Below are 23,494 nucleotides of genomic sequence, written 5' to 3'. Positions count from 1 at the left end.
CTGGATGATCCATGTAAAGACGTTAAATAGAGAGGGGTAGCGGCGCCTTTCCGGAGACTTATTCTGAAACATCCGGCGCACTCGGCACGCCGCGCATGGAGTCCGTGAGTATCTGAGTCCCACTATCGGTCCAAAGCTCTGGCGCCACTACTAGTAGTAGACAGCTCCTCAGATGCTTTCAAGTGAGGGGTTACGTATGGATCCATCATTGTAGAGGATATGAAGCCATTGCCTGCCTAGTTGGGGACCTTTCTAAGGCTGGGTTAGTAACCGTGGTAGTAGTATAGAGAGCTAATATTAAGCTTCTTATCAACTGTTTTGCGAATATTGCTGGAATGCGATTCGGTAGGTAAAAATAGTTCAACTTGTAAATGGACGTGCATGCAGGTCCTGGGAGCCTTGGAGTCTAATAACCAGAGGTTTAATGTTCTAGGTTCTCGGGATACTATATACTGCCTGGTTCAACCATAATTTAGTTGATTGGAGTGTCATGGTCGACTACTACTAGTAGTAGGCGGTGAACTTGTTATCTATGGATGTACGATAGGATATATTTATTCCCGCCAGTCGCAGTGCATAAACAAGTTGAATATTCCAAGGTTGAAATGGGAAGTGAAAATGCAACGTACACATCCCACTCCAGCACTACTGCAGTAGAAAATTTCAATCCAATTGATTCTCGAACTCAAATGGGCATGGTCTGCTTGGCCTGAGTATTGTCCGGAATTCGGACTCAAATAGCGCACTCTGGGCCGGCGGATCTGCAAGGCTCATTCGCTGGACGCGGGATGAACAACCTTTCTCATTCGAGGGCGCCTTTAGCTAGAGCAAAATCATGGTCCCGGCCAATTGAGGCCGAGATAATTTGAACTTGATAACGTGGACATCGGGAACTGTAAATAGGAACTTCGTAAGTACTAGGATAACGCTAACTTGAGACGATGAGTCGATGACAAAAAAGCCTGCATGGGAGAGCTAGTATCTCATTATCGGACTCGCGCACCGACCCCGAGTCGCAGATAGTGGCACAGATAGGTGACACAAGCAAGAGGAGGGAGTGCAATGACTGGGCTCGTGTTCGTCATCTTCCTGTTTGGTGCTCGGTAATGCAGCCAAGGCCCAATCACCCGCAACTCAACCTGTGGCCGGTGCCGCGAGGGTGCGAGGGCCATGGAGGTGGGTGGGACGTGGGGGGTCTATTAATGGCGGATCATTTCTCAAGACAGTTAACAGTGCATACCAGCCCTAGGGATATGTATGATTGTCCTTCATCGAAAGACAAGAAAGTCAAGAATTGAAGTATTCCAAGGCGGTCTCCAGGGTTCTAATGGTGTAATGATCTCCAGTGGGTAATACGGTGAGGAGCTAAAAAACAAATCAGATGAGACCATAGGATTAATTACTGTTATTTACGGGTAACAAGGTGTATTGCCCACAGCTCGCCATCCCGTATAGGTAATAATGATGCCTCAGGTGTCACTTCTCACCCAAAAAACGCACTTGAACATACAAATGTTGCGATGGTCACACCGTAATCCCAGCTATATTACTCAGATCTACATATACAAGAATATATACTGGGGTATAATTATCTACTGTTACTCTTCAACTCCCCATTAAACAATTTTGTTCATTCTACCATATATTTACTCTGATTAACAAAGCGCTTGTCTTATTCGCCCCTCGCACGTTCCCGTTTCTGCCGGTCTGGATCCGCCCTCACACTTTTCCCGCTCTCCTTTCTCGACTCCACACAGGCAGTCGCTTTCTTTACCCCAGCAACTCTTCCTACTCCCTTTCTCCGCCTATTGAAGATACTATACTCCTCCTATTCTCTTGCTCCAGGAATCATGGTCATAAACGACTGGTCCTGGTACAGTACATGAGATAGTCCACCTCGACAATTTGGATTCAATCCTTCTTCCCCCGATCGTTGTCCAACAATCCGCACGCGACAATCGCAATATATAAATTAAGACAACTGGAGGGTGGTAGGTCGCATTATACTAGTGTGAATCCCAACGATCAAGACAAGGGCAAGTAAAGTATGGGACCGTTAGACGCACCATCCTCCCCGACATTCCCTGCCTTGGACCCTATTATTATGGACGACGAGATGGAGTCCACTTTTCGAGACGCCAACATGGATTTTCTTGACCCGACCAAATTGGATATGCCCTCAGACGCTGCTGGTGGAGACTTTGACGATCTATTCGCCCATGTAACTCATAACCGATCGAATGCCGCTCCGGAGTCCTCGAAGGCCTATCAAGACCGACACCCCCTGAGACAAGCACCTGTGGTGGCAGCGGAGTCGCCAGCAGAGTCTCCCGACAACTCGAGCCGCAGCTCCTCTTCCGAATCGCCGAGAAATCACTTGCGCCATGCATCCGTCGCTTCCTCAAATTCCGTCGCCCACAGTGAGAATCCACTGACATCTGCTGGCTTTCCGACGGAGGACTGGATGCGCCCCGACTTGTCGTCCGTCAAAGAGGAGTCTCCTTTTACGATCAATCCTTCTTTTCCAGTGCATGGTGGATTCTCCATGGATCCTGACCTGGAGTCTAGCAACAAGGCTATGGATGCGGCATTTGACTTTGAGAGCGCTGCGAGCAGCCCCAGTCCATTGAAGACCGAGAACTCGATACCACCAAATCCTCCAAATGGGAACAAAACGCAGTTCTGGAGCCCTAATACCACACCTGCGGTCCCGGTATCGAATGAAGCCCCTGGCTTACCTACATCCTCATATACTGTGAGTCATAGCGATAAAACCAAATACCCAGTTATAAATTCCTCTAATTCTCAGCAGCATGGCCAACCTGGATCGCCATTCTTTGCCTTTGGCACGAAAGAGCAATCTCCGTTCTCAGGGACATTTCGAAATGACACCGAGCGCCTCTCTGCTCCTCAATGGGGCACACAGTCTCCATCCTCGATTTTGGAAGAAAGTTTTGGCGGTATTAACATGAATGGCCAGTCTCCGCTTCACCAACAGTCGATGTCTCCTAGCATGAACTTTGGGTCCCCCGCCTCTTTCCCGTTCCACGGTGGCCTTGGCTCGTCTGCGGCTCAAATGCAAGTTGATAACGCCAACTCCATCCAACCAATTCTCACTGTACATCCAACCTCACTCAAATCGCGCGTCGAAACACAAATACCGATCCGATTGACTCTCTCTCCACTCCCGGTGGGCGTCAAGAAACTTCGCTTGCCATCTCATACCATCTCCAAACTCAAATTTCTCGCACCTCCCTCTACCGAACCCTCCCCCGATACATACCAATTGTACACAAGCTTGGTATGCACGAGCGCAATGCAAGACCGTGAAAAGCTAAAAAGAGCTTTTGCACGTACAAGGGGTGTTACTTCGTCAAGCCCGAGTGGATCAAAAGAAGAGCAACCACTAGAAGGTGGTGACGTGGTGATCTGTGGAGGATGTATACAAAGAGAACGGAAGCGGGCGTCCCGGAAAAAGCAACGGAAACCCGAAGAAGACGAGCTATTTCAAAAGGATGAGGAGAAGCGAGTTATAGTATTCAACACGAGTGAAATCAAGGAATGGACTGAACCATCCAAAAACGCCTCAACAGGTTACAATGAAATGCCGCTGATTCCCCCGGGCTCGATGCAAGTTGAGCTCCCAATGCGCATTGCTTGCTACTGTCGACACCAGAACGAGAAGCTTGGCTTTCAAGTTATCTTCACCATAAAGGACCACTTGGAAAACGTTGTTGCTCAGGCAATCACCAATTCTATCATGATCACTGATGACCATAAAACTCAAGCGCCTGCTGCCCCAGCACCAACAGGCCCCTCGCCTTCTTTAGCCGATGGAACTCAGATGCCTGGCGTCAATGTCTTCCCATCGGGGTCGAACGGAGATGGCAAGGGCGCGAATGGGCCGTTCGCATCACCCCAGTCACCCACTGATCTTCAGGGTCTTCAACAGAGGTTTAATTCTCAATATCAACTCACACCAAGCTCTTTCGCTGCCGCCCAGGGCTCAGCCAATGCCATTCCTGCAAACTCACATACTCCCCGAGCTTTGTCTCGGCAAGCTTCTCCGACCGATTTCCCAGGTCCACAGACCAAACGACGGAAGCATAGCAGCTCCGGAAGACTCCCATCTGGACTGACCATGACACGAATGGAGGCTGGCCAGTCATCTTCTGCAATGAACAACGCTGCACAAATTGCGGCTTCTCGTGGATATGCATCACCGACAGAGAGACCATTTGTAACGCCTGCATCGATGTCGGGACAATATGGAAACGGACCACCAACCCCTAACCAAAGCAACGACAACAACCCGTTCTTTAATCCCACTCCAGCTCAGCGTCAGAGCTTGGACAACCTGGCCCAACAGCCCATGGGCTCAACACCCAACTCCGCTCATCCCAGTCGTCCAGGTACGCCGGGAGGCTCGGGTCGCAACAGCTTCCAAGATGCAAACTTAGCGCTCACGCTGGGCGCGAATTCAGCTAGCCAAATATGGCCTCCCCTCGCCGCCACGCCTAATCGTCTACCTTCCGTCATTCACAAGCTGGTCCCTGCTGAAGGATCGATTACCGGCGGCACAGAGGTTACGTTGTTGGGAAGCGGCTTTTATCCCGGTATGGAGGTTGTCTTTGGCGATACGCTTGCGACCACTACGACATTCTGGGGAGACAAATGTCTTAACTGCCTCACTCCCCCTGCATTGCAACCGGGTCTGGTCTCAGTCATGTTCAAACATGAACATCCAACCTTTGGTCAGGTACAGCAACCTCAACCTCTCATGCCTAAGCAGCAGCTATTTTTCCGATATGTCGACGATCGTGAGCTTCAGATGTATCGTTTGGCTCTTAATATCCTGGGCCAGAAGCTGGGTAGTCAAGCAGACGCATTCCAGACAGCGCAACAGATTATGGGCAGTGACCCGAATGCCTTCTTGAACATGCAAAAAGATATGCAGGGCGGCTCGTCTGGTGGTCATCAGCGCCAAGTTCCCGGCCTGGAAGCCCAAGGTAAGCTCAGTGATCTTGACTCCAAGATGCTGACTTACCTGGAGTTCATCGACCTTGATGACAGCCCACGGCCACCACGGTACAATGCTCGCAGTAGCACAGGGCAGAGCCTTCTTCATTTTGCAGGCTCTTTGGGGTTGACCCGATTCGTCGCAGGACTGTTGGCTCGTGGTGCCAATCCAGATGTGCAAGACAACACTGGTAACGCACCAATGCATTTAGCTGCTATGCACGGACATGCTCATATTGTGCATCGACTTCGTCTGGCCGGCGCTAACGCCAATTCCCGAAGTGTTCGCGGTTTCACCCCTGCGGACCTGGCTACATCACTGCCCGCACACCAGGCCGCTTTGCTGCCTTCCCGTCATTACCGTTCTCGCAGTGTTGGGTCGCTTACTTCACGCCGCAGACATAGTAGCTCTGCCTCGCTCAGTTCTCTCTGGGAATCGTCATCGGCTTCTGGCTCCTTGGGCCATGCAATTGATGATTCAGAGGAGATTGAAGACAGTGAAGAGCTGGACACTGATGACTCTGACGATGCCCCTCTGCAATTCAATGTCTCTCGGCGGTCTAGTCTGCACCAAGATATCATGCCCCCGGTTGTCGATGCTAGCGAGCAAGGCGCTACTCACCCTGATGCTCGTGGATTTTCACCACCAGCGGCGGTTGTTGCTTGGAGGAATCACCTGGCTGCACAGATCAACCACTTCCAGCAAAGCATGGCTAATGCTTTTCCTAACATCCCTGCGTTGCCACCTATGCCCGCTATGCCCGACTACCAGCCTAACCAGATGATGCGTCGTATCACCAATCTTGTGCCTCACCGTCCTGCGGCCGATGGATGGTGGGATTACCTGAAGGGTAACACCGCCCCGGCTGGCCAAACATTGCCACCTTCTTACGATGAATTATACCCTCACCAGCAACCTCGTGAGGATGAGGCTGAAGTCAAGAAAACAAGCATGCTGCGTGCAGCAACAGAGGCAGCATTGGATCAACATTTCGAGGCGCAAACCACCGTTGCCGCCTCTACATCCGCCGCCGCCGCAGCGGCAGCGGCAGCGGCAGCAGCAACAGGAAGTGCCACTCCTGCTCCTACTACCCCCGAACGACCACGCTCAGCAAAGGATGACCTCCAAGAAATAACAATCGGGGGAAAGGTCATTTCGCGAGAGCAACAGAAACATCTCCGAGAACACCAGGCCCGCCGCATGAAGGGTCTTGGAAGTGATCGGAACCTATACTTCATTTGGGTAAGTCTCAAGACCATATTATTTTACCCATCATAACGTAAATGGACGATGTACTAACATACCCTAGATTCCTCTTCTCATTTTGGTTATTGGCGCGTGGATTCGGAACTACGTGCCTGGAATTTGGCAAGGCGTCACGGACAGCTTTGATTTTGTGAAGGCTCGCTACACACAGCGGGCTGTGGAAATGGGCATTTAGGATTTCCTTTGTTTTTTCTTTCTTTATTTGTGTTTACCTTCATATATGGATCCGGTGTTTCTGATTGAGCGAGTTAACACCACCTTCTACCTTTTTTGTCTTTGACTTTTTCATCTTTATCTTTTTTGCGTATAATGACAGAGTACGACTACACATACATTCAAGCTTGCAGAAGCATGGTCATAAACTGGCCTTTTGTATTGAGCATAGAACAATCAATCTGGAAACTATTTTCTCGACGCTGCTTTTTGATGAATATTGCAATCTTGGATGCTCCAAATAACCTTTAAACTGAGTACAGTAAGTAGCCTTTTTGAGTCCTCGGAAAGTGGGACAGAAATCTCGGCCCGATGAACGTGTAGATTGAAGGCTATGGTTGGTTCTATGTAGGCTAGGTTTGTGTACCAAATAAGTATCTTCAAACACGTTTCCATTAGTGGCCCCCAGGGGTCTTTTTTAAAGGTCTTCGTCAAAGTCCGATAAATTGATGCAATGGGTACCGAGCTAGGATGCGGAAAACATGGCGTGGCTTGGGATATTCGGCGATGAGTATTTTCCCACCAGTAACATACAATTAACTAATAACCGGGAGAAATGAATTAGTCACGGTTAAATAATCCTAGATCATCTATGTATAGGGGCAAGGCCCACTGTTCGCAAAAAGTTAGAACGAAACATTAGAGGTGAGAATCCGTGAGATGCATAACAAACATCCCGGAGTATGAATGCCACTTATTGGGCGGGGCGGTTTTCATTATCCCGAGTCAGGAGACTACAAAAAGTTGAATTGAATATCCTAGAGTATTATGTATTGGAGAAAATCACTCCGTCCTTCCCCCGTTCATGGTCCCTCTTTGCTTTTTCGTTGGGTCTAATCCCTTGCAATTGGTAGGGCAGAGCGGAGCAGACACGTCAAGCGGGGCAATGAGCTGCATACAGTCGGAAAGCCCATATCGCTAGGGAGGTCTGAGCCACTAGTTTTGTCAGACTGAGTCAGTTCATGCGCGAAGGATCTGTGGGCTGAATTTATTGTTGAGGGGGAGGAATACAATGAGCGCAATCTATGCAAAGCCTATCACATCGGGGGTGCACCCAACACGAGCTAGCTGCTGTCCTGCATGGTAGTAAGCTCGAGCGTACCATTTAGGGGCGCTTCAAATGAGGCTAATGAAAAGGGGGACCTGTATGGAAATGTTGTTAAAAAGAATTCAGGTTCGTCACAGTCAACATGTCCCTACCTGTGCTACTAGTATCCCAGTCGTAGACGGGTACTTTAGGTACCTATTATTCTGCTCTCAAACATGGCTGGGATCTCGGAAGGCCTGCTTTCGCTGCATGAAGGACTTAGAGACCCAAATTTGGGCGCAGGGTCGGAACACTCAACTAAACTGATCGGGCCGGAAAACCATCCAAAGGTTTCGGACTTCTATCATGTTGATTTGAAGCAATTGGCTGAGATTAATATGATTGAGAAGTATATTTTGGGCAAGGATGTAAGACGCCATCTTCTACTTCATTGGCACATGACAGCCTGCTAATAACAAAGTTTAGAATATCGACTCTGTTTCGCCTTTTGAAGTTTATAAACCAAAGGTGGATGAGTTGGTGATATGGGATTTACCAGATCATCAGGCACCTGTAGCCAGGGTTCCTCGAAAAGAGGAGGAAGAAGATTTGTCTGCCGCCGAGAAAGAGAATAACCGTCGCATGTCCACTCAAGAGGGAGGAGAAGTATTATCAGAAGAGCCAGCGAAACCCGGGTCTAATCCAGCCCCCCTTGTAATACCGACACAAGAAGGAGACAGATATGCGGCAGAAGAAGGAGAGAAAGACTCACCAGAAGAGGAGACGAAAGGGGAAGCGACAGGTTCCACAAATGAAACTCAAGAAAAACCTCCCAGCGAAGAAAACCCAGGAGCAACCCTCGAGTACGGAAGCCACGATGAACAAAATGCAGACCAGGCTACATCCGAGGTTGCCATGGACAACAATCCCAATTTAGATGATATTGACTATCAAGGTTTTTGTGAAGGCGAAGAAGAAAGCCTCAGGACAACCACTTATATGCCCTTTGGTGAAGGGGGGACAACTGCCACTGTGACGGGATGGGGACAAGCCATGCAAATTACTCAATATCTCGGATGCGGTCCATCCTCATTGTTTTGCCTCGATGATAAAGACATGCCTGAACCCTATTATACCTCGTCTCGTGAGGAGGGGTTGGTTTCGTTTTCAGATGAGCGCTACGCTCTTGGGGTTGACTGCACTTTTCCTGACATGAATTTCCGAACTCGTGCTTCTTGGCTTCATAATAAGTGGCCAAGATTAGAATTCCACGGCAAAGATTGGAGACTGGAGCAACAATGGGCAGTAAAGGAAGGTGTTGTGGTAGAGCAAATCATGTTTTATAACGACAAGGACACAGACATGGACTTCCTTCATTACAACAATTTCGATTTTCGCATACGGGAATTGGATTTTATTGAACCGGCGTGCAATTTCAATAAACCTTCAAAAAGGAATTTTCAGGGTGAAGAGGACGAGGACGAGGAGAGTGAGAAAAATGACTGTGCCATCAAGGGACCTGGCCCTGGAGGGTTCGGTTTTGTTCAAATCCAGAAGTTTTCAAGCGAAGACGACAACGAGAGATACCGAAAGTCCGAAGAAACATCCCATCCAGATTCTGTTGCTGCCATAGCAGGTTTTTTGGTAAATGGGAAACCCTTGACATACGCCCAAGTCACAGAAAACAAGACGCATCATGTCAAAGCAAAGTCATCGCATCAGATGGTTGTTGGGTACAAGCTGATATTACTGCACTCTGAAGATCACAACTCAAACTGGAAACGTCTTACTTTGACAGTTCAAGACATGGATATCAATGAAATTTTAAGGAACGAGAATGAAGAGGCAAACGCTCCTCAGTGGGATGCAAACCTTCCGCCTATAGTCCATGCCAAGGCCAGCAATGCTCAAGACGAACGGATCGTTGAAAAAAGCATAAAGCGCGCAGTCGAGAATATTCTATCCGTTTGTATGATCCCAGTAGGCGATGGCTATTACTGGAACATTTCAACGGATCTAAGGGATTGCGATTTAGCTATGACCTGTGGTGATCTGTCAGGTCACCGCGTCTGTCCTTCTGCCAGCTTGTAGGTTGGCCCATAACTCATCACACAGTAGAAACTAACAATATTCAGTTTTGCTTTCAAGCTATTGATTGACGTGGCAGAGGCTATGGCTCCAAAAACAGCGGATGAACCCATGAATCCATTCAGGAATCGAATAAAAAGCCACTGTCGAGCGCATATTCGTTGGATTGTGAGACGTGCCAAGGGACAGAAAAGCACCTTTTCTCGGAACTACTGGGTAACAGGAACGACAATGCCTTCCTCAAAGCAATTGCCACCGAATGAGCCAGCGAATGCTCCATTCCAAATACTCAAGATCTACGAGTATTTCAGAGTCTTTAATGAGCCTGAAGATGTTTCATTTAGATCTGATCTGGGAATACAGGCAGATGAACCACATACATGGATCCACACTTGGCTTGAAGAACTTCAAAATGCCAATAAAAGATCAATGTATGGTTGGCCCCGTGATCAAAAAGAGGGTACCGGGTCGTTCTATCTGGTAGACCATGTTTGGATTTGGAATGCAGTATCCGCCATCAGCAAAATGTTCCCGCAGAAGAACGATACCATGAAGATGAAAAAAACGAAACCCAAGCAGCAAACCACATTCCAGACCAGCATATCGATTGTTAATTCGGAGAAGGCAAAAGTGGAGATTCTGAAGCGATTCACAGCTTTCAATAGTCCGTTCAAAGAGCGAATGCTTGCGGTAAAGAGATCTCTTCGGGAGAGCCAATTTGACTTTCAATTCTCCGACACTGCTTTGTTTTACGGATTCCAATACTCTGGTGTGCCACTCCTGGATCCTCAAGATTCGCGTTGGAGGAGCGCTATCAAAGCCCAGGAAAAATACGTATCAGAAGAACAGAACCAATTGGAGAATCCATCAAGAGACTGCATGAGGCTTCTGATGGCTGAATACATCACCGAACACTATCAGCCTTTTGACGCCAGACCACAGGAGTTGCAGAACCCCAATGCATTGAAGACCGAAGAGAAAAAAGAGTTTGAAGTTGATTTAAATCAAGCACGAGAAAACCTAGTGAGCCTTTTCCTTTGCAATGGCTTATTCCGAGGCCTTTCAAGCGAATATGAAATTCCGGTTGACCCTCCTTCCTCTCGTGATTATTTCCTGCATACATCTTTTGAAGCTCATTACGTTCTATGGAATTCATTCTATAGGATCAAAACCGAAAAACCTCCAGCTTGGACTCCTTCCCAAAAACTATCGGCGCCCGATAATTTCAGCCCCATCGTCCAGCTCAATCCAAACCTTGACCAAAACATTGTTGTTGAACCCTCAGAAGAGTGGTTATACAACTACCCTGAATTCCTTGATCGGAAACCAAACCTTCCCCAGGTTTTCGATACATATTACAACTGGCTTGTTGAGAGGTACAGGCAACAATCTCATTTACAGTATGTGGAACTAGCCATTGAGGAGGCAAAGGGGGAGCCCGAAGGTGTCGAGACAAGACTCCTAAATAAGTTTGCAAGCAATGCGAGTAGACCGCACGGATGTGGTAATTTGATGATCGATATTCCCCGAAAGAGCAATCACTCCAGCAAGCCATTCTTCAGCCGTCCTATGTCGGAGTCATGGGAGAGACTGAAAAAGAGACGCAATATCACAAATTCCAAGAAACGACTGTTATGGTTTGCACAGCCGGATCTTCAAGTTGCGTCACTGGCATTCCTCGCATCAACCGACAAGGAACAAATTCACATGCGTTCATTTCTGGACCGCCACGCATCACACAGCTTATTTCTCGAGAACAAAGCCGTGAGAATTCGTAATGTTTGGGAAACAGAGTTCCACTGTAGTTTTATGCAACTTGTTTATAGAAAAGGAAGCAAACGCACCCAAGCCAAGAACAATCGCCAGACGATAGATTCCCACACACATTCCCCAGACTGTGAGCATGGCATGGAATTTGGCGAATGGGATCCTGCTTCGAGCGAGTGGTCAGGCAAATCTAGTAAGAGGTCGATTGAAGACATTCTTCGCACCCGATGTCCAATGGTCACACCACGAGCGATTCATGGATGGAAGGATGTTGCGCTTGTCCGCGGGTCCGCGAGTTTTCGCTTCGTTGGTGACTTCTTCGACCGGTACTGGACATGCCACTTCCTCGAGAGTTATCCTGCTATGGAAACAACAGTAGAGACTACTAGTGATTCTGCCTCTTGGGAATCCAAATTGTCTTTTTTGTCTGTGAAGAAGTCGAAATGTGGAAGGAAAGATCGATATCAAAATAAAGATGACGATGAACAGATTTTGAAGCGTGTATTTGGTGAAGATTCAAAAGAAACAGAAAAGGTATGGCTGTCGTTCCCCCTCGTTCATGGGCTCAGTGGTCTAATTTAAACCGGCAGATATGGCAGCAGAGAAGGGTTCTCGAGGGCTTGATGTTTTTCAAGATAGTCTCTGTGATCAACCAAAGTACCTCGCTTATACACACGGAGATTATGGATACATTAGAACAAAGCGATTTAAAGAATATCTCTCCTAAGAGCTACTTTGACTCTCATGAGACTTGGTCATCGATGAATGAAGCGATGGAAACACTGAAAGAAGATCTAGGCCAGATTGAGAAGCATATCCAGGATTGGAGAACGCGAGAAGACCGACTTGCCAATGAGAGACCGAGATGGACAAGGAATGATGAGTATCGCTATCGCGACGCGATCAACAGAGTTCAGCTTCTTCACGACATCGTCGAACGGAATTTCAAAGCGACAGAGGCCGACGTTAGAAAGGTTGCTCAAATATTGAAATTGCGACAAGAGACTCAGAAAGCAAAATACGATCAGACAATGACTGATCTCTCTTGGCGACAGAACGCAAACGTCGCATTGTTTACCTACGCTACCGTTTTCTTTCTTCCGTTGGGATTTGCGACAAGCTTTCTCAGTATGCAAGCACCACCTTCGTCTTACTTGATACGGCAGATGGTCTTTTGCTTTCTTGGAGCTTTGGGTGTTCTGATTGGTGTTGTTGCAGTTGTCCTTATACTGATTAGCCAACACACAGACAGTGATCTTAGTATCAGTCGAGGGGCTCCAAAAACATATAGAAATGTTTCTGGGGCGGTTAAGAAGTGGATTTCCCGTCACAAAAACAGCTCAAATGATACAGAAGCTCAGACTGTATAGAGATAGCTTCAAGATGGAATGGAATGGACTTGATCTTGTAAATGAATTCTCTCAAAAAGATTGCGGCGCATTGGGGTAATTCATCCGGCCAAATAGTCAAATTTGACTGCGAGTTGTATGCAATTCCAAGTTCAAAACCGTACCCCTTGCCCGGTAAAATTATAATATTACCCTATCGAGGAATCTCAGGCTATGTCGGCTTAATTATCGATTAAGCCTTTCGACAGTTCCGATATTCGCGCAGATTCCGGGCTTTCCTGCATGCAATGAACACAGATCCTGGCTTCCAGGTATCCCACGAGCGGATTTTGTCAAAAAAAGCAAATTGTTAGTAAAATAACGAGACGAAATTAGAAGAACGCGCATTGTGGCGCAGCAGATCAAAAAGACAATCGATCCGGCGAGTTTTCCGAAAGAACACGATACATGGGATTAACTGCGATTCCCGTGCGAAAAACACTGGCTTTCAAGTTGAGAATATTTTATTAAGATTCGTTGGCAAGTGTTTCGAGCTCGCACGGGGAATTCCGTGCATTTTCCGGCACGGGGGTGATACGAGTGTGTATGCTGCATTCTTCGGCCCTTGGTGTCAGGCGCTCAGTAGTGTGGTAGGCCATACATGAATTTAACGAGTCATGCAGTTCTGAATTACGAGCGAACCACTAAATTTGGTTAACTCAATCAAACAAGCATAAGCTATCTGGCCAACTCGAAATATGGCCGACGGGGGGTTTCCCGCTGGGTGCTATACGTAGTCTGCGTAGGCGGAGCCGCTGATCTGAACAAGGTTCTGTGGGGAGCCCAATTGCCGAGATGGAGTACGTACTCTTGGGCACATTATGGAATTGATGAAACAAATTTCCATGAATATTCAGGACCCTAACGTACTTTTCAAGGCTGTGATATGTGTCTTCCGCCAAGGTAAAGAAAGTGGAACTGTCAGCGGGTGAAAATCGAGCGGAATTATGTCTCTTATGCCCGAGCCAGCCACCTGCCACAATTCTGTCATGTCATCAACTTGAAAATTGGCATAGGAATAGATCAAGCGCGACCGGTTCTTACTTCAAGGTTGGTGGAGCAGATATCAGGGTCATCTGCCTCAACTACCAATCAATATGATTAGAAGTTATTCCTTTGGTCCCTAAATGGTTAGACTGACAGGCAAACATCCTTACGAACATTTAGACACTTGACGGGCGGAGATACGGGTGCAGCTTAGTATTTGCGTCGTCATGGAAAGCTGCGCCAAGACGCGAGACAAGTCCTTTTCAGAGTTGCCTGGACCAAGAGTTTCCCACGGTTTGCATTGCCACAGATGGGTTCTTTTATAACTTGTAGATAGCACTTAAATTAAAGAAAGATCCAGGATTTTGCAGCATCCAAAAAATCTGCGTACCTCAACATAGTCTAGACGCGATCGGTGACGAACTTCGAAACATGCGACCATTCTTTTCATCTTTATTTTTGCCTTCGGTCGTAGCGCTTGTGATCTCACCTGCTGCTTCTGTTTCTGGTACAATTGGGCAACCAGACTCTCAAAATCAATTATCCGATAAGATCACACAGCGATCTTCCCCACATGGATTCCTCAATTCACAAAATATACCTCTCCATGATGCGTCGAAGAACCAACACAGTGCAAATCAAGTTCTTAGCGGGCGAGATATTCAGGACGATCTAGTTGCTATGTGCGAGACCGGCTTTGTCTCCAGCTGTGAAGAAGCAATCGAGCAAGCAAGCAAAAAGAACCAAGACAAGGATATGCTTCCACCCCTACCACCATCACACCCTGAAGCCGAAGTCGAAGCGGATTCTTCAGACAATGAATATTCGTCTCAGCCGCCGAAAAGCCAAAGCTGCGATATTTGGATACAGTCGTATGATCCGCCTTACCTTTCACCGAATGCCATTTCCCAGATATGCTCTACAGGTGGGGAAGAAATCGATTTCAAAGGCACAGTTTTGGAATGTTTTGATCACACATATGATGATATCGTGGAGATCAGCGAGGCAATCGACCGGCATTGCTCTTCAATGCCCAACATTTACCGCACGCGCTCGTGCTGGTCGAAGCTATGTGATTCCTTGCACTTGTTTTTCATAGTACTCAGCGTTTTTCTCAGTTTGTCATGGCTATATATTAGGAGTCTTCGATGTGGGGATCGACTTGATCAAAATGTGGTTATGGAAAGCGAGGTGTACTCAGACGATCAGGACATTTTGCTAGACGAGACTTCTCTCCCGAGCGAAGTCAAGAGCTTGAACCTTCAAGTTGTCAGTGGAAGCCGCCATCAAGACTAACTCTTGGGTGAATAAAAATCTGACTGACATAAATATCAATCATTTTCCTAATTGGGTCTCGATCAATTGGTCGTATTATGAGCTTCATGATATCATAGGTAGAATTCACTGTAGTCCCAGCCTTTGTGTCCAGTAAAAGCGTACAGATGATTGTCCATCATCTCGACTATAGTATTTCCTGCATACTAGACAATCCATGCGTAAAAGCTTCACCTGACGAGGCTATACTCGGCAGGGAAAGGTCATTATACTCTTTACCGTTATTACCATCATCTTTGTGGGGCCTTCCAGAATCCCAAGCTGCCAAGTTGAGCATTTTCTGACATCCTTACCAATCAAACAGCTTCCTCTCTCATTTTTCACTTCTTATTTTGGACAGAATGTCTCCAAGATCACCAGGGACTCTAGCAATCCTTCTAGTTGGGAGCTTTGGCGGATTGGATGTGAGTTTAAACATGAATCTAGTAATTACTTGAAGAGATATCTTTGATAACCGGTGTTTCTTTCATGAGTATCCATCTCTTTGGTCATAATTTTTGGGTCGCTTGCAATCGCCTTCTTGACTGTTTCAAAGATGGCAAGCAGCGGTCTGGAGAACTATCGTCTACCCATTCACAAGTGGCTTTTCGCTTTCTTTGATGTTGAAATACTTTTGGGGGCATAGTTTAGGCCGATGCATGGGAAGAGACCCCAATGTATATCACTGGTAGGCAAGTGGTTGTATAAGACCTTCCTTCTTTCCCAAATCAAATTGGACGGGTAAAGAATGAGCCATCCAGTCGAAGGTTGATTAAGGCCGTTTGCAATTATGAGATGCCGTGAAGACAGCATAAATTTTCTCCGCCGAGATATTCTCAAGCTAATTTTTCCGGATTCAATAAATCCTGATATTTTAATGATTTGTTCCATAATTGAAAGATAAGAAATCTGGACCACGCGTTTAGGTTAGCTTCCAAACCGCAGACCACGGCAACTTCGCATACAACATTTGAAAACAAAGTTTATTCGCCCATATCACGACTAGCAGGCATAAACCCCCGATAGGGCCGTAAAGAACAGATAATTTAAAAGGAGATTGATAATCTACCACATTGGCGTCGTATTTTGACTAATGCGTTATTGCAACAAGCGACTTCGGGATGGCGCATTGATGATTGCGTGATACTAGTTACCAATTGCCCCAAGCCGCGTACTTCCCCGCATCAAGTTAAATAAATAGATTGGACAGAAGCATTTGAATGATATTTGTTGAAATTGAAAACTAAATTGCGATTTTTCTTTGTTTCCGAAAATGGGTAGTATAGCACCTGCAAACCCTTTCCAAGATGTGCCAGCTGGCCAGATAGGTATTCTTTATAATTGCTCCAATCACGTATATTTGGCACTAAACAACAAACATAGATGGCCTAGCCACATTACTTACTCAATTCCGGGCCGATAACGACCCCAATAGAGCCGACCTTCTCGTGGGTACATACAGGACGGACGAAGGTAAATCATACGTACTGCCGAGTGTTAAAGAGGTGTGTTCTTCTATACAATGAGATAAAGTTACCCTGGAACTCAATCGGTAACATTCATGACTTTAGGCAAAACGAAGAATATTCAATGACCCCGACTGGCATCACGAATATCGCCCTTCTGCTCTAGGTTCGCAGAAATATAGGGATTTGAGCAATAAGCTACTATTTGGGGATCATCGTCTCCTGCAAGAGAAAAGGTAATCGATGCGCCATGGATTCATAATCTAAAAAGGTCTAATTCAATGATTTCAGACTCATTTCAGCTCAGACGCTGGGTGCAAGTGGAGGGTGCCATGTTGGCGCCAGGTTTCTAAAGGAACACTATGCGCCTTGGAAACACTCCAGAAATCCCGAAATTTTCCTTCCAAGTGAAACTTGGTGTTCGTCTCCCTCTGGATATTTTGATAGATATTTTCATATTGTCTAACCTGAACTCAGTGAACCACCCTTTTGTCTTTCAATCCGCAGGGATTAAGCCTACATTCATCCCTTACCTCAACAGCAAGACAAACGCATTCGACTTCTCTGGTTTTACGGCAGCGATAAAATCATTGCCAGCTCAATCTGTCATTCTTCTCCAGTCTAATGCTCAGAATCCAACTGGAAGTGATCCTTCACTTGATCAGTGGAAAGAATTAGCTACGGTGTTCTTGGAACGCGGTCACCTGGCATTCTTCGATGCCGCGTATCCTGGTTTTGCCTCGGGGGACACTGATAAGGATTTAGAAGGTGTTCGTCTGTTTGCCGAGCTTGAAATCCCACTTGTCTTTGTTTCGACATATGGCAAAAGTTTCGGATTGTATAGCGAGCGCGTTGGACTTCTCTCAGTTCTGGTGCCTAATGAGGAGGTGGGGCAGAGAGTTCAGACACAGCTCATACTCCTCGCCCGCGCCGAGTCTGGCGCGCCCCCCGATTTTGGCTCCAAGATCGTTGAAACTGTTCTGGAGGATGAGAGTTTAGAACGGCAATGGCGACAGGAAGTGCGCGACATGGCTAATGCTCTGAAGCGTCGCCGGCTTAGACTGAGAGAAGGGCTGGAAAAGCTGGAGACCCCAGGAACTTGGCATCATATAACTGACCAGAATGGAATGTTTTCGTAAGTGAGCCATATTTTAGCAACTCGGCCCATAAGTTAACCAGATGAAACTCAGATATGTGGGTCTTTCCGTGGAACAGGTCACTATTCTCCGTGAGAAGTACCATGTCTATCTTCAAGACTCTGGAAGAATTTCTATTGCGTACGTCAAAACCTCCCCTTTTCAATAAATGCCCAGGAAGCTAACTGATTTGTCTTTTTCTGACAGGGGACTGAACAATGACAATATCGATTATGTTACAAGTAGCATTAGCGCTGTTGTCAAAGCTACGACCGCAAATTAGAAATGTGGCCTTCTCACTCCATTGAAAAGACCACAAGCCAAACCTTGTACCGTGAAATTTCATGTTGTTCCTCAGTCTCAGCTGTGATTTAGGTTTATCTATACATTTTCAAGTTCCTGCTCATATATCCATAAAAGGCTACGTTATTCGAATATTAAAACACGGACTTCAAAGCCTGATAAAATACCTCTGGCAGTAAGAAGTCAGGATTATCGACTAATTTCGTCTGTAAATTAACGTGTTGGTCAACTTGGTGTATATCAGCCGTGGGTCTTCATGACCCGAGTGGGCACACTGCATCATCCTTCATAATCCCCAGCCGATGAAGATCTTAAGGGTCTTGACTAGAAGGCGATAATCTTAACCGGCAGTTATGTCGGCTTTTCTTTCTTCATTTTCCTCATACACAAGGTTTATCGGATCATCCGAGTGGGCATAGCCTGAAGGGAAATGATGATCATTACCTCTTCTCAAATATGCGGGGAAGCCGAGAGATCTCCTCACAGATTCCGCACAGTGAGATGAATAGCTCGGCAACCATCATCCCGAGACCCGTCTTGGAGAAACAAAAGATTGCAGATATAAATGACCTGCAGAATTCAATGCTCATGGTCCTATTTTGAGCTTCCTGTCACTGAAGAAGCCAAAATTGATGAAGATGGGGCTCCACAATTTTTGGGGCTTGCTTCTTGTCAACAGTCTCCTTACGGTCTGCAATGCATCGAAAAGGCATGTCGCGAAATCTAGCACTTTCTGATCGAGGACTAATTTTGGTAGTAACTTTTTGCCCCAGAGGTATCATGTCGGCATGGATCCCAGCATGAGCACCGAGGCTCTGAGTCGAGAGAAATCCATTACCTTAGGCCCCGAGAAAGGTTCATTGCTGACTTTGGACTATGGATCGGAGGTTGCTGGATTTCCCTACTTCCAAGTTTCGCAATTGGATGGGCCTGTCCAGATTGAAGTCAAGTATACCGAACAGTTTGACGGGTTGAACCATGTTTGGGCTGATGGCCCTTACTACATGGCGAGCGGTCTTTCTAACACATTCCGCGTTGAGACGTTCAACATAACAGAGCCAGGAACAGTCAAATCCTACTTCATTCAAGGAGGACAGCGATGGCAGTCTATCAAACTGTTAACCAAAGGGCATGTCACGTTCGAAGAATTTGGATTTATACCGACAATCGACCATGTTGATCTTGAAGATCTTCCATCAACTTTCAGCAGCTCCAATCCAACATATAATGCTATTTGGAAGCTCGGTGCCAATGCAGTTACAGCTGCGTGTTTTGATGCAAACTCTCAGACTTCTACTTGGGATATCACCGCAGATGGAGCATATATCCGCGGCCAAAAGCCAGCTGTTAGTGCTGCTGGAAATTCATTCAGTGATTATACTCTGAGCTTTTCAAGCAAGATAGTTCGTGGAGGCACCGGCTGGTCGATTTCCCAGGCTTTTGGAGGAGAGGGTATCTTGCTTCTTTTAGTCTCTAACTTGCCAAACGAAACATCTTATGTCAACACAAATCGAACTCTGACCCCACCAAGCTCGATCGTCGTGGCATCTGGATGGGGCTTTGTTAACCAGACTACTCTGGATAGCCAAGCTGTCGGAAGCTTCCTTGTTCCGTTTGAAATTCAGGAAGGAAAGTGGTATGATATTTCGACTACTCTCTTGAATGGGTCACAGCTGTCTGTCTGTATTCAAGGAAGCCAAGTACTCAACATCTCACTTGCCGATTATGGTGTTTCCGAGCAAAGTGCGGGTGGCTGGGGATTCGGTCCCTACCAAGACCAGATTGCACTTGTCAGGAATGTGAACGTCCACGCAAATAATGGAACCCTTCTTTATCAGAACGACATGAAATCTTCCGGTAGTCTTTCCGAATATGGTGTTCAACCTAATACGAAGGCATTATGCTTGGATGGAGCCAAGCGAGACCGTTTGGTTTGGATGGGAGACTTTTTCCATACAAGTAGAATCATTCCTGCCTCCACATCTCGCTGGGATCATATCCGTGGGACCTTGGATTATCTACTGGAAACACAAATATCGACAGGCCAATTAAATATGGCCCCGCAAATTGGTTATAAACCCTCTTCTCTAAAAGCGACCTCCGAATTCTACGACGGTCTTGAAGACTATCAGGTCTTAGGAGTCTTGGCATTTACTGGATATTTCCAACGCAGCCGGGACGTTTCTTGGGCACGAGAGGTCTGGCCCTCATTCAAAAAGCAAATATCGTGGATTATCAACCAAATCGACAGGGAAACACGTCTACTGGGCTTTGGTGGGTTCCTCGGCGACGCCAATGGGACTGCTATTAGTGCGGCTGTCGTTCAGTGTTTGAAAGAGGCTAGCATTGTGGCGGACGAATTGCAAGACTCGAGTAGTGCGAATAAGTACAGATATATTGCGAGAGAAGTGTCTGAAGCAATTAATGCACGCCTCTGGAATGATGAAGTGTCGGTCTATTCACACAGCGTGTCATCAAATACCAGCTATGGGGTTTTAGATATCGCATTCGCAATAACTTCAGGTGTGGCGGATGGGAAAAGGGCCACTGCATCACTAGACAAGCTCTCCGCTCTTAAGCTCGCTCCTGGATATAAGGATATATCAACAACCAACGACTCATCTGCCGACATCTCTCCAAATACGAATGGCTTCTTGTTAGAAGCTGCCATGGTAGCGAACGACACATCTACTGCTAAATATCTGTTGGATAACCTGTGGGCAGCAATGCTTGACAATAGATACGCCAGCGGAGCGTCTTGGGAATATGTTGGTCAGAATTTATCTCCCGGCTTAAGTCTTTTTACATCTCTTAGCCACCCATGGGGTGGTGCAGCAACATATGTTCTGACAGAGCACATCGCGGGAATTCGTCCAGCTACCCCCGGATATAAATCATGGCTCATTCAACCTGCTATCAAAGGTTTCGATCTTGACTGGGCCTCTGCCACGGTAATGACTCGCTATGGACCGTTATCTGTCAAGTGGGAGGTTATGGAGACAAAAATCCATTTGAATGTCACCGCTCCACAAGGAACATCAGGCAAAATACAGCTTCCGGTGGGATGCAAGAGCAAGAGTGTGGCCGTCAACGGAATTACCTCGTCTTACAAGAACGGTGTACCTTTAAAGAGTGGAACCTCTGTTGTTACATTCCAGCTCAGTTGAGGCGCCATTTCACTGCAGAACAAATCACTTTGGCAGATTTTACTTCTTTTCGAATTTTCCATTTTGCATATAGACTTATGTTACTCCGGTGGTGAAATCCCATTGAGGTATCGTATGATCATGATTGCTATGATTTACTCCTAATATGAGGCATAATCATTCTATATCACCTATTTTTGCCAATAATCCCCACAGCATTTCCGAACATTCTACCTGAAACTTTATTGCAAGGTAGGCATTGCCTACCCACCATTCTAGTTAGATAAAGTTGAAAGCATGTCGCAGCTATCATCATATAGCCTTTGTCGGTAACTCGAATGTCGGCAAGGCCACACTGGGCCGAGCCCAAAAGGATTGCCTTCAACCCGTTCGTTGCTACAAGAACAAAAAAACTAAAATTAAATTTTTTTATCATGGCGCTTTTCGATGGCCTGTTAGAATAGATTCTTCTTCTGTTATAGATCTCCTGGCATCACTATGGGCCTTCATTGGTCTCCCAAGGGCTTGGGCCGAATCACTAGTGCGTGCGCAGCAACGGCAACCCGAACAGGCGATTTACCTTCAACGCACGAACTCCCGACCGGACGCAAAGTCTTTTGAGCTGTAATTATTATATTTGCAGGATTTCTCACAAAAGTCATGCTGTGCGTCTTTTCACAAGCTCAAGTCACAAGCATGGCCCAAAGACAATTGTACGCGTCCCAACAATGGCCGAATCGATCACGGAAGGGACCCTTGCACAGTTTAGCCGGAAGGCTGGAGACTTTGTTGAAGAAGACGAGGAGCTAGCCACAATTGAGACCGATAAGATCGATGTATCTGTGAATTCACCTCACTCTGGGATTATTTGCCAACTACTCGTGGGGAAGGAGATATCGTGTCGGTAAGCCAGGAGATTGCAGAAATCGAAGTTGCGGAAAATCAACCAGCTACAGGGCAAGAGAAACCTCATCTAAATTACAGAATGAGACCTCAGTATCTTTGAGTGAAGAAGATCAAAACTGTAATCTCGAGCATAGGCCCCTCGCAATGAGCCCTTGAGAATTTGTGGATGTTTTGCAACGCCGTCGTATCATGATACTGACAGACTATCCCTTAGGTAAAAATGACCCGCATCGGGCAAAAGACCGCACAACAATTGAAACAGTCATAACAGAACGCTGCATTCTTGACAACATTCAATGAAGTTGATATGTCCCATATTATCCACTTCCGAAAGAACAATAAAAGATCAGTCTTTGAGAAACACGGCGTGAAGCTCGGTTTCATGGGAGCGATGGCTCTCGCGTCAGCTCTTAGTCTTAAGCAAATTCTGGCTGTGGACGCTTCTATTGGAAATGGTGATACAATTGTTTATCGCGATTATGCGGATTTGAGCGTTGCTGCGACTATTCCAAAAGGCCTGGTTACCCCGGTCTTACGAAACATTGAATCTGTGAGCATCATTGAGATTGAAAAGGGCATTGCCGACTTGGTTTTTAAGGTAATTTATCTGTGCGTTTCCAATGTTGAAAATTGATTCATATCTGACATGGTTCCCTAGGCCCGAGATGGAAAACTCACGATGGATGATTTGACGGGTGGAACTTTTACAATTAGCAATAGTGGTATTTGGGGGTCTTTATTTGGTACACCTATTATCAACATGCCCCAGACTGCTGGAATAGAAACATATGGTATTCAGGACAGACCAGTCGCTATTGAGGGGCGAGTTGAAATCAAACCGGTAGGTAGAGTATCAGTCAATGAAAATATTGCTTGACATACTACTAGGCTAATATTGGTTTCGCACAGATGATGTATATCGCACTGACATACGACCATCGACTTATTGACGGACGAGAGGCAGTCACATTCTTGAAATTGGTCAAAGGCTATCTAGAGAGACCGGAGAGTATGCTACTTGAATGGTTGAGTTTAGCATAACAATTTCTCACCTTCTCTTTGTTTACTGCTTTTCACTTGTCTATTTTTTGTGGAAGAGTTTTCGACTACCTCGATCAGCTTCTGCGCGCATTTATGACTCATAGAAGGCTTTCTAAGATTATTTACCATTATTTGATCTTTCGTACTGCATATAGCCGATTATTAGAACGCATAAATCATACAACCCCGCCTCACCTTAATATCGGTATCCCGGGGCATCGGCATCCCAGCAGGACGCCGAAGACTGGAACCACGACAACAACCCATTCGATGATTCAAAATTGGGAGCCCTTCTAGAAATCGATTGCTTAAATACTGTGAAATATTAGGCATCGTAGTTTACATTCAAAATAGTTTATTTATTTTTATAGAGAATCAACCAATGAGCTCTACTATATTATCGGATTTGCTTTGGCACTCCCCGCA

General features: G+C 46.3%; 9 protein-coding genes across 9 annotated transcripts; all 9 read left to right on the top strand.

Moving 5' to 3' along the window:
• Positions 1 to 2,047: 2,047 nt before the first annotated feature.
• On the top strand, positions 2,048 to 6,461 carry N7478_000579 (putative membrane-tethered transcription factor (SPT23); the record flags this gene model as incomplete). Its single annotated transcript, XM_056916794.1, has 3 exons — positions 2,048 to 2,755; positions 2,813 to 6,262; positions 6,330 to 6,461. The coding sequence occupies 3 exons, from the start codon at positions 2,048 to 2,050 to the stop codon at positions 6,459 to 6,461; spliced, it is 4,290 nt and encodes a 1,429-aa protein (XP_056784674.1).
• A 1,301-nt stretch (positions 6,462 to 7,762) lies between these two features.
• On the top strand, positions 7,763 to 9,617 carry N7478_000578 (pyridoxal-dependent decarboxylase domain protein; the record flags this gene model as incomplete). The annotated part of the gene is made up of 2 exons (XM_056916793.1): positions 7,763 to 7,954; positions 8,013 to 9,617. 2 exons carry the CDS (start codon positions 7,763 to 7,765, stop codon positions 9,615 to 9,617), a joined length of 1,797 nt encoding a protein of 598 aa, XP_056784673.1.
• A 228-nt stretch (positions 9,618 to 9,845) lies between these two features.
• Positions 9,846 to 11,963, top strand: N7478_000577 (uncharacterized protein; the record flags this gene model as incomplete). The annotated part of the gene is made up of 1 exon (XM_056916792.1): positions 9,846 to 11,963. One exon carries the CDS (start codon positions 9,846 to 9,848, stop codon positions 11,961 to 11,963), a length of 2,118 nt encoding a protein of 705 aa, XP_056784672.1.
• A 101-nt stretch (positions 11,964 to 12,064) lies between these two features.
• N7478_000576 (Mg2+ transporter zinc transport protein) lies at positions 12,065 to 12,751 on the top strand (the record flags this gene model as incomplete). The annotated part of the gene is made up of 1 exon (XM_056916791.1): positions 12,065 to 12,751. One exon carries the CDS (start codon positions 12,065 to 12,067, stop codon positions 12,749 to 12,751), a length of 687 nt encoding a protein of 228 aa, XP_056784671.1.
• Positions 12,752 to 14,188: 1,437 nt separating this feature from the next.
• N7478_000575 (uncharacterized protein) lies at positions 14,189 to 15,052 on the top strand (the record flags this gene model as incomplete). The annotated part of the gene is made up of 1 exon (XM_056916790.1): positions 14,189 to 15,052. The coding sequence occupies one exon, from the start codon at positions 14,189 to 14,191 to the stop codon at positions 15,050 to 15,052; it is 864 nt and encodes a 287-aa protein (XP_056784670.1).
• Positions 15,053 to 16,343: 1,291 nt separating this feature from the next.
• N7478_000574 (uncharacterized protein) lies at positions 16,344 to 16,889 on the top strand (the record flags this gene model as incomplete). Its single annotated transcript, XM_056916789.1, has 4 exons — positions 16,344 to 16,398; positions 16,454 to 16,575; positions 16,642 to 16,772; positions 16,844 to 16,889. The coding sequence occupies 4 exons, from the start codon at positions 16,344 to 16,346 to the stop codon at positions 16,887 to 16,889; spliced, it is 354 nt and encodes a 117-aa protein (XP_056784669.1).
• A 9-nt stretch (positions 16,890 to 16,898) lies between these two features.
• Positions 16,899 to 17,955, top strand: N7478_000573 (uncharacterized protein; the record flags this gene model as incomplete). The annotated part of the gene is made up of 3 exons (XM_056916788.1): positions 16,899 to 17,671; positions 17,727 to 17,813; positions 17,880 to 17,955. The coding sequence occupies 3 exons, from the start codon at positions 16,899 to 16,901 to the stop codon at positions 17,953 to 17,955; spliced, it is 936 nt and encodes a 311-aa protein (XP_056784668.1).
• An 820-nt stretch (positions 17,956 to 18,775) lies between these two features.
• N7478_000572 (glycoside hydrolase family 78 protein) lies at positions 18,776 to 21,142 on the top strand (the record flags this gene model as incomplete). The annotated part of the gene is made up of 1 exon (XM_056916787.1): positions 18,776 to 21,142. One exon carries the CDS (start codon positions 18,776 to 18,778, stop codon positions 21,140 to 21,142), a length of 2,367 nt encoding a protein of 788 aa, XP_056784667.1.
• Positions 21,143 to 21,849: 707 nt separating this feature from the next.
• On the top strand, positions 21,850 to 23,068 carry N7478_000571 (uncharacterized protein; the record flags this gene model as incomplete). Its single annotated transcript, XM_056916786.1, has 4 exons — positions 21,850 to 21,963; positions 22,299 to 22,625; positions 22,686 to 22,868; positions 22,937 to 23,068. The coding sequence occupies 4 exons, from the start codon at positions 21,850 to 21,852 to the stop codon at positions 23,066 to 23,068; spliced, it is 756 nt and encodes a 251-aa protein (XP_056784666.1).
• Positions 23,069 to 23,494: the final 426 nt, after the last annotated feature.

Source organism: Penicillium angulare (assembly GCF_028827245.1).
Source record: "Penicillium angulare strain IBT 27051 chromosome Unknown utg000001l_segment0_segment0, whole genome shotgun sequence".
NCBI classification, from domain to species: domain Eukaryota; kingdom Fungi; phylum Ascomycota; class Eurotiomycetes; order Eurotiales; family Aspergillaceae; genus Penicillium; species Penicillium angulare.
The sequence above is the reverse complement of the archived record's forward strand: the minus strand, read 5'-3'. Positions and strand labels throughout refer to the sequence as shown.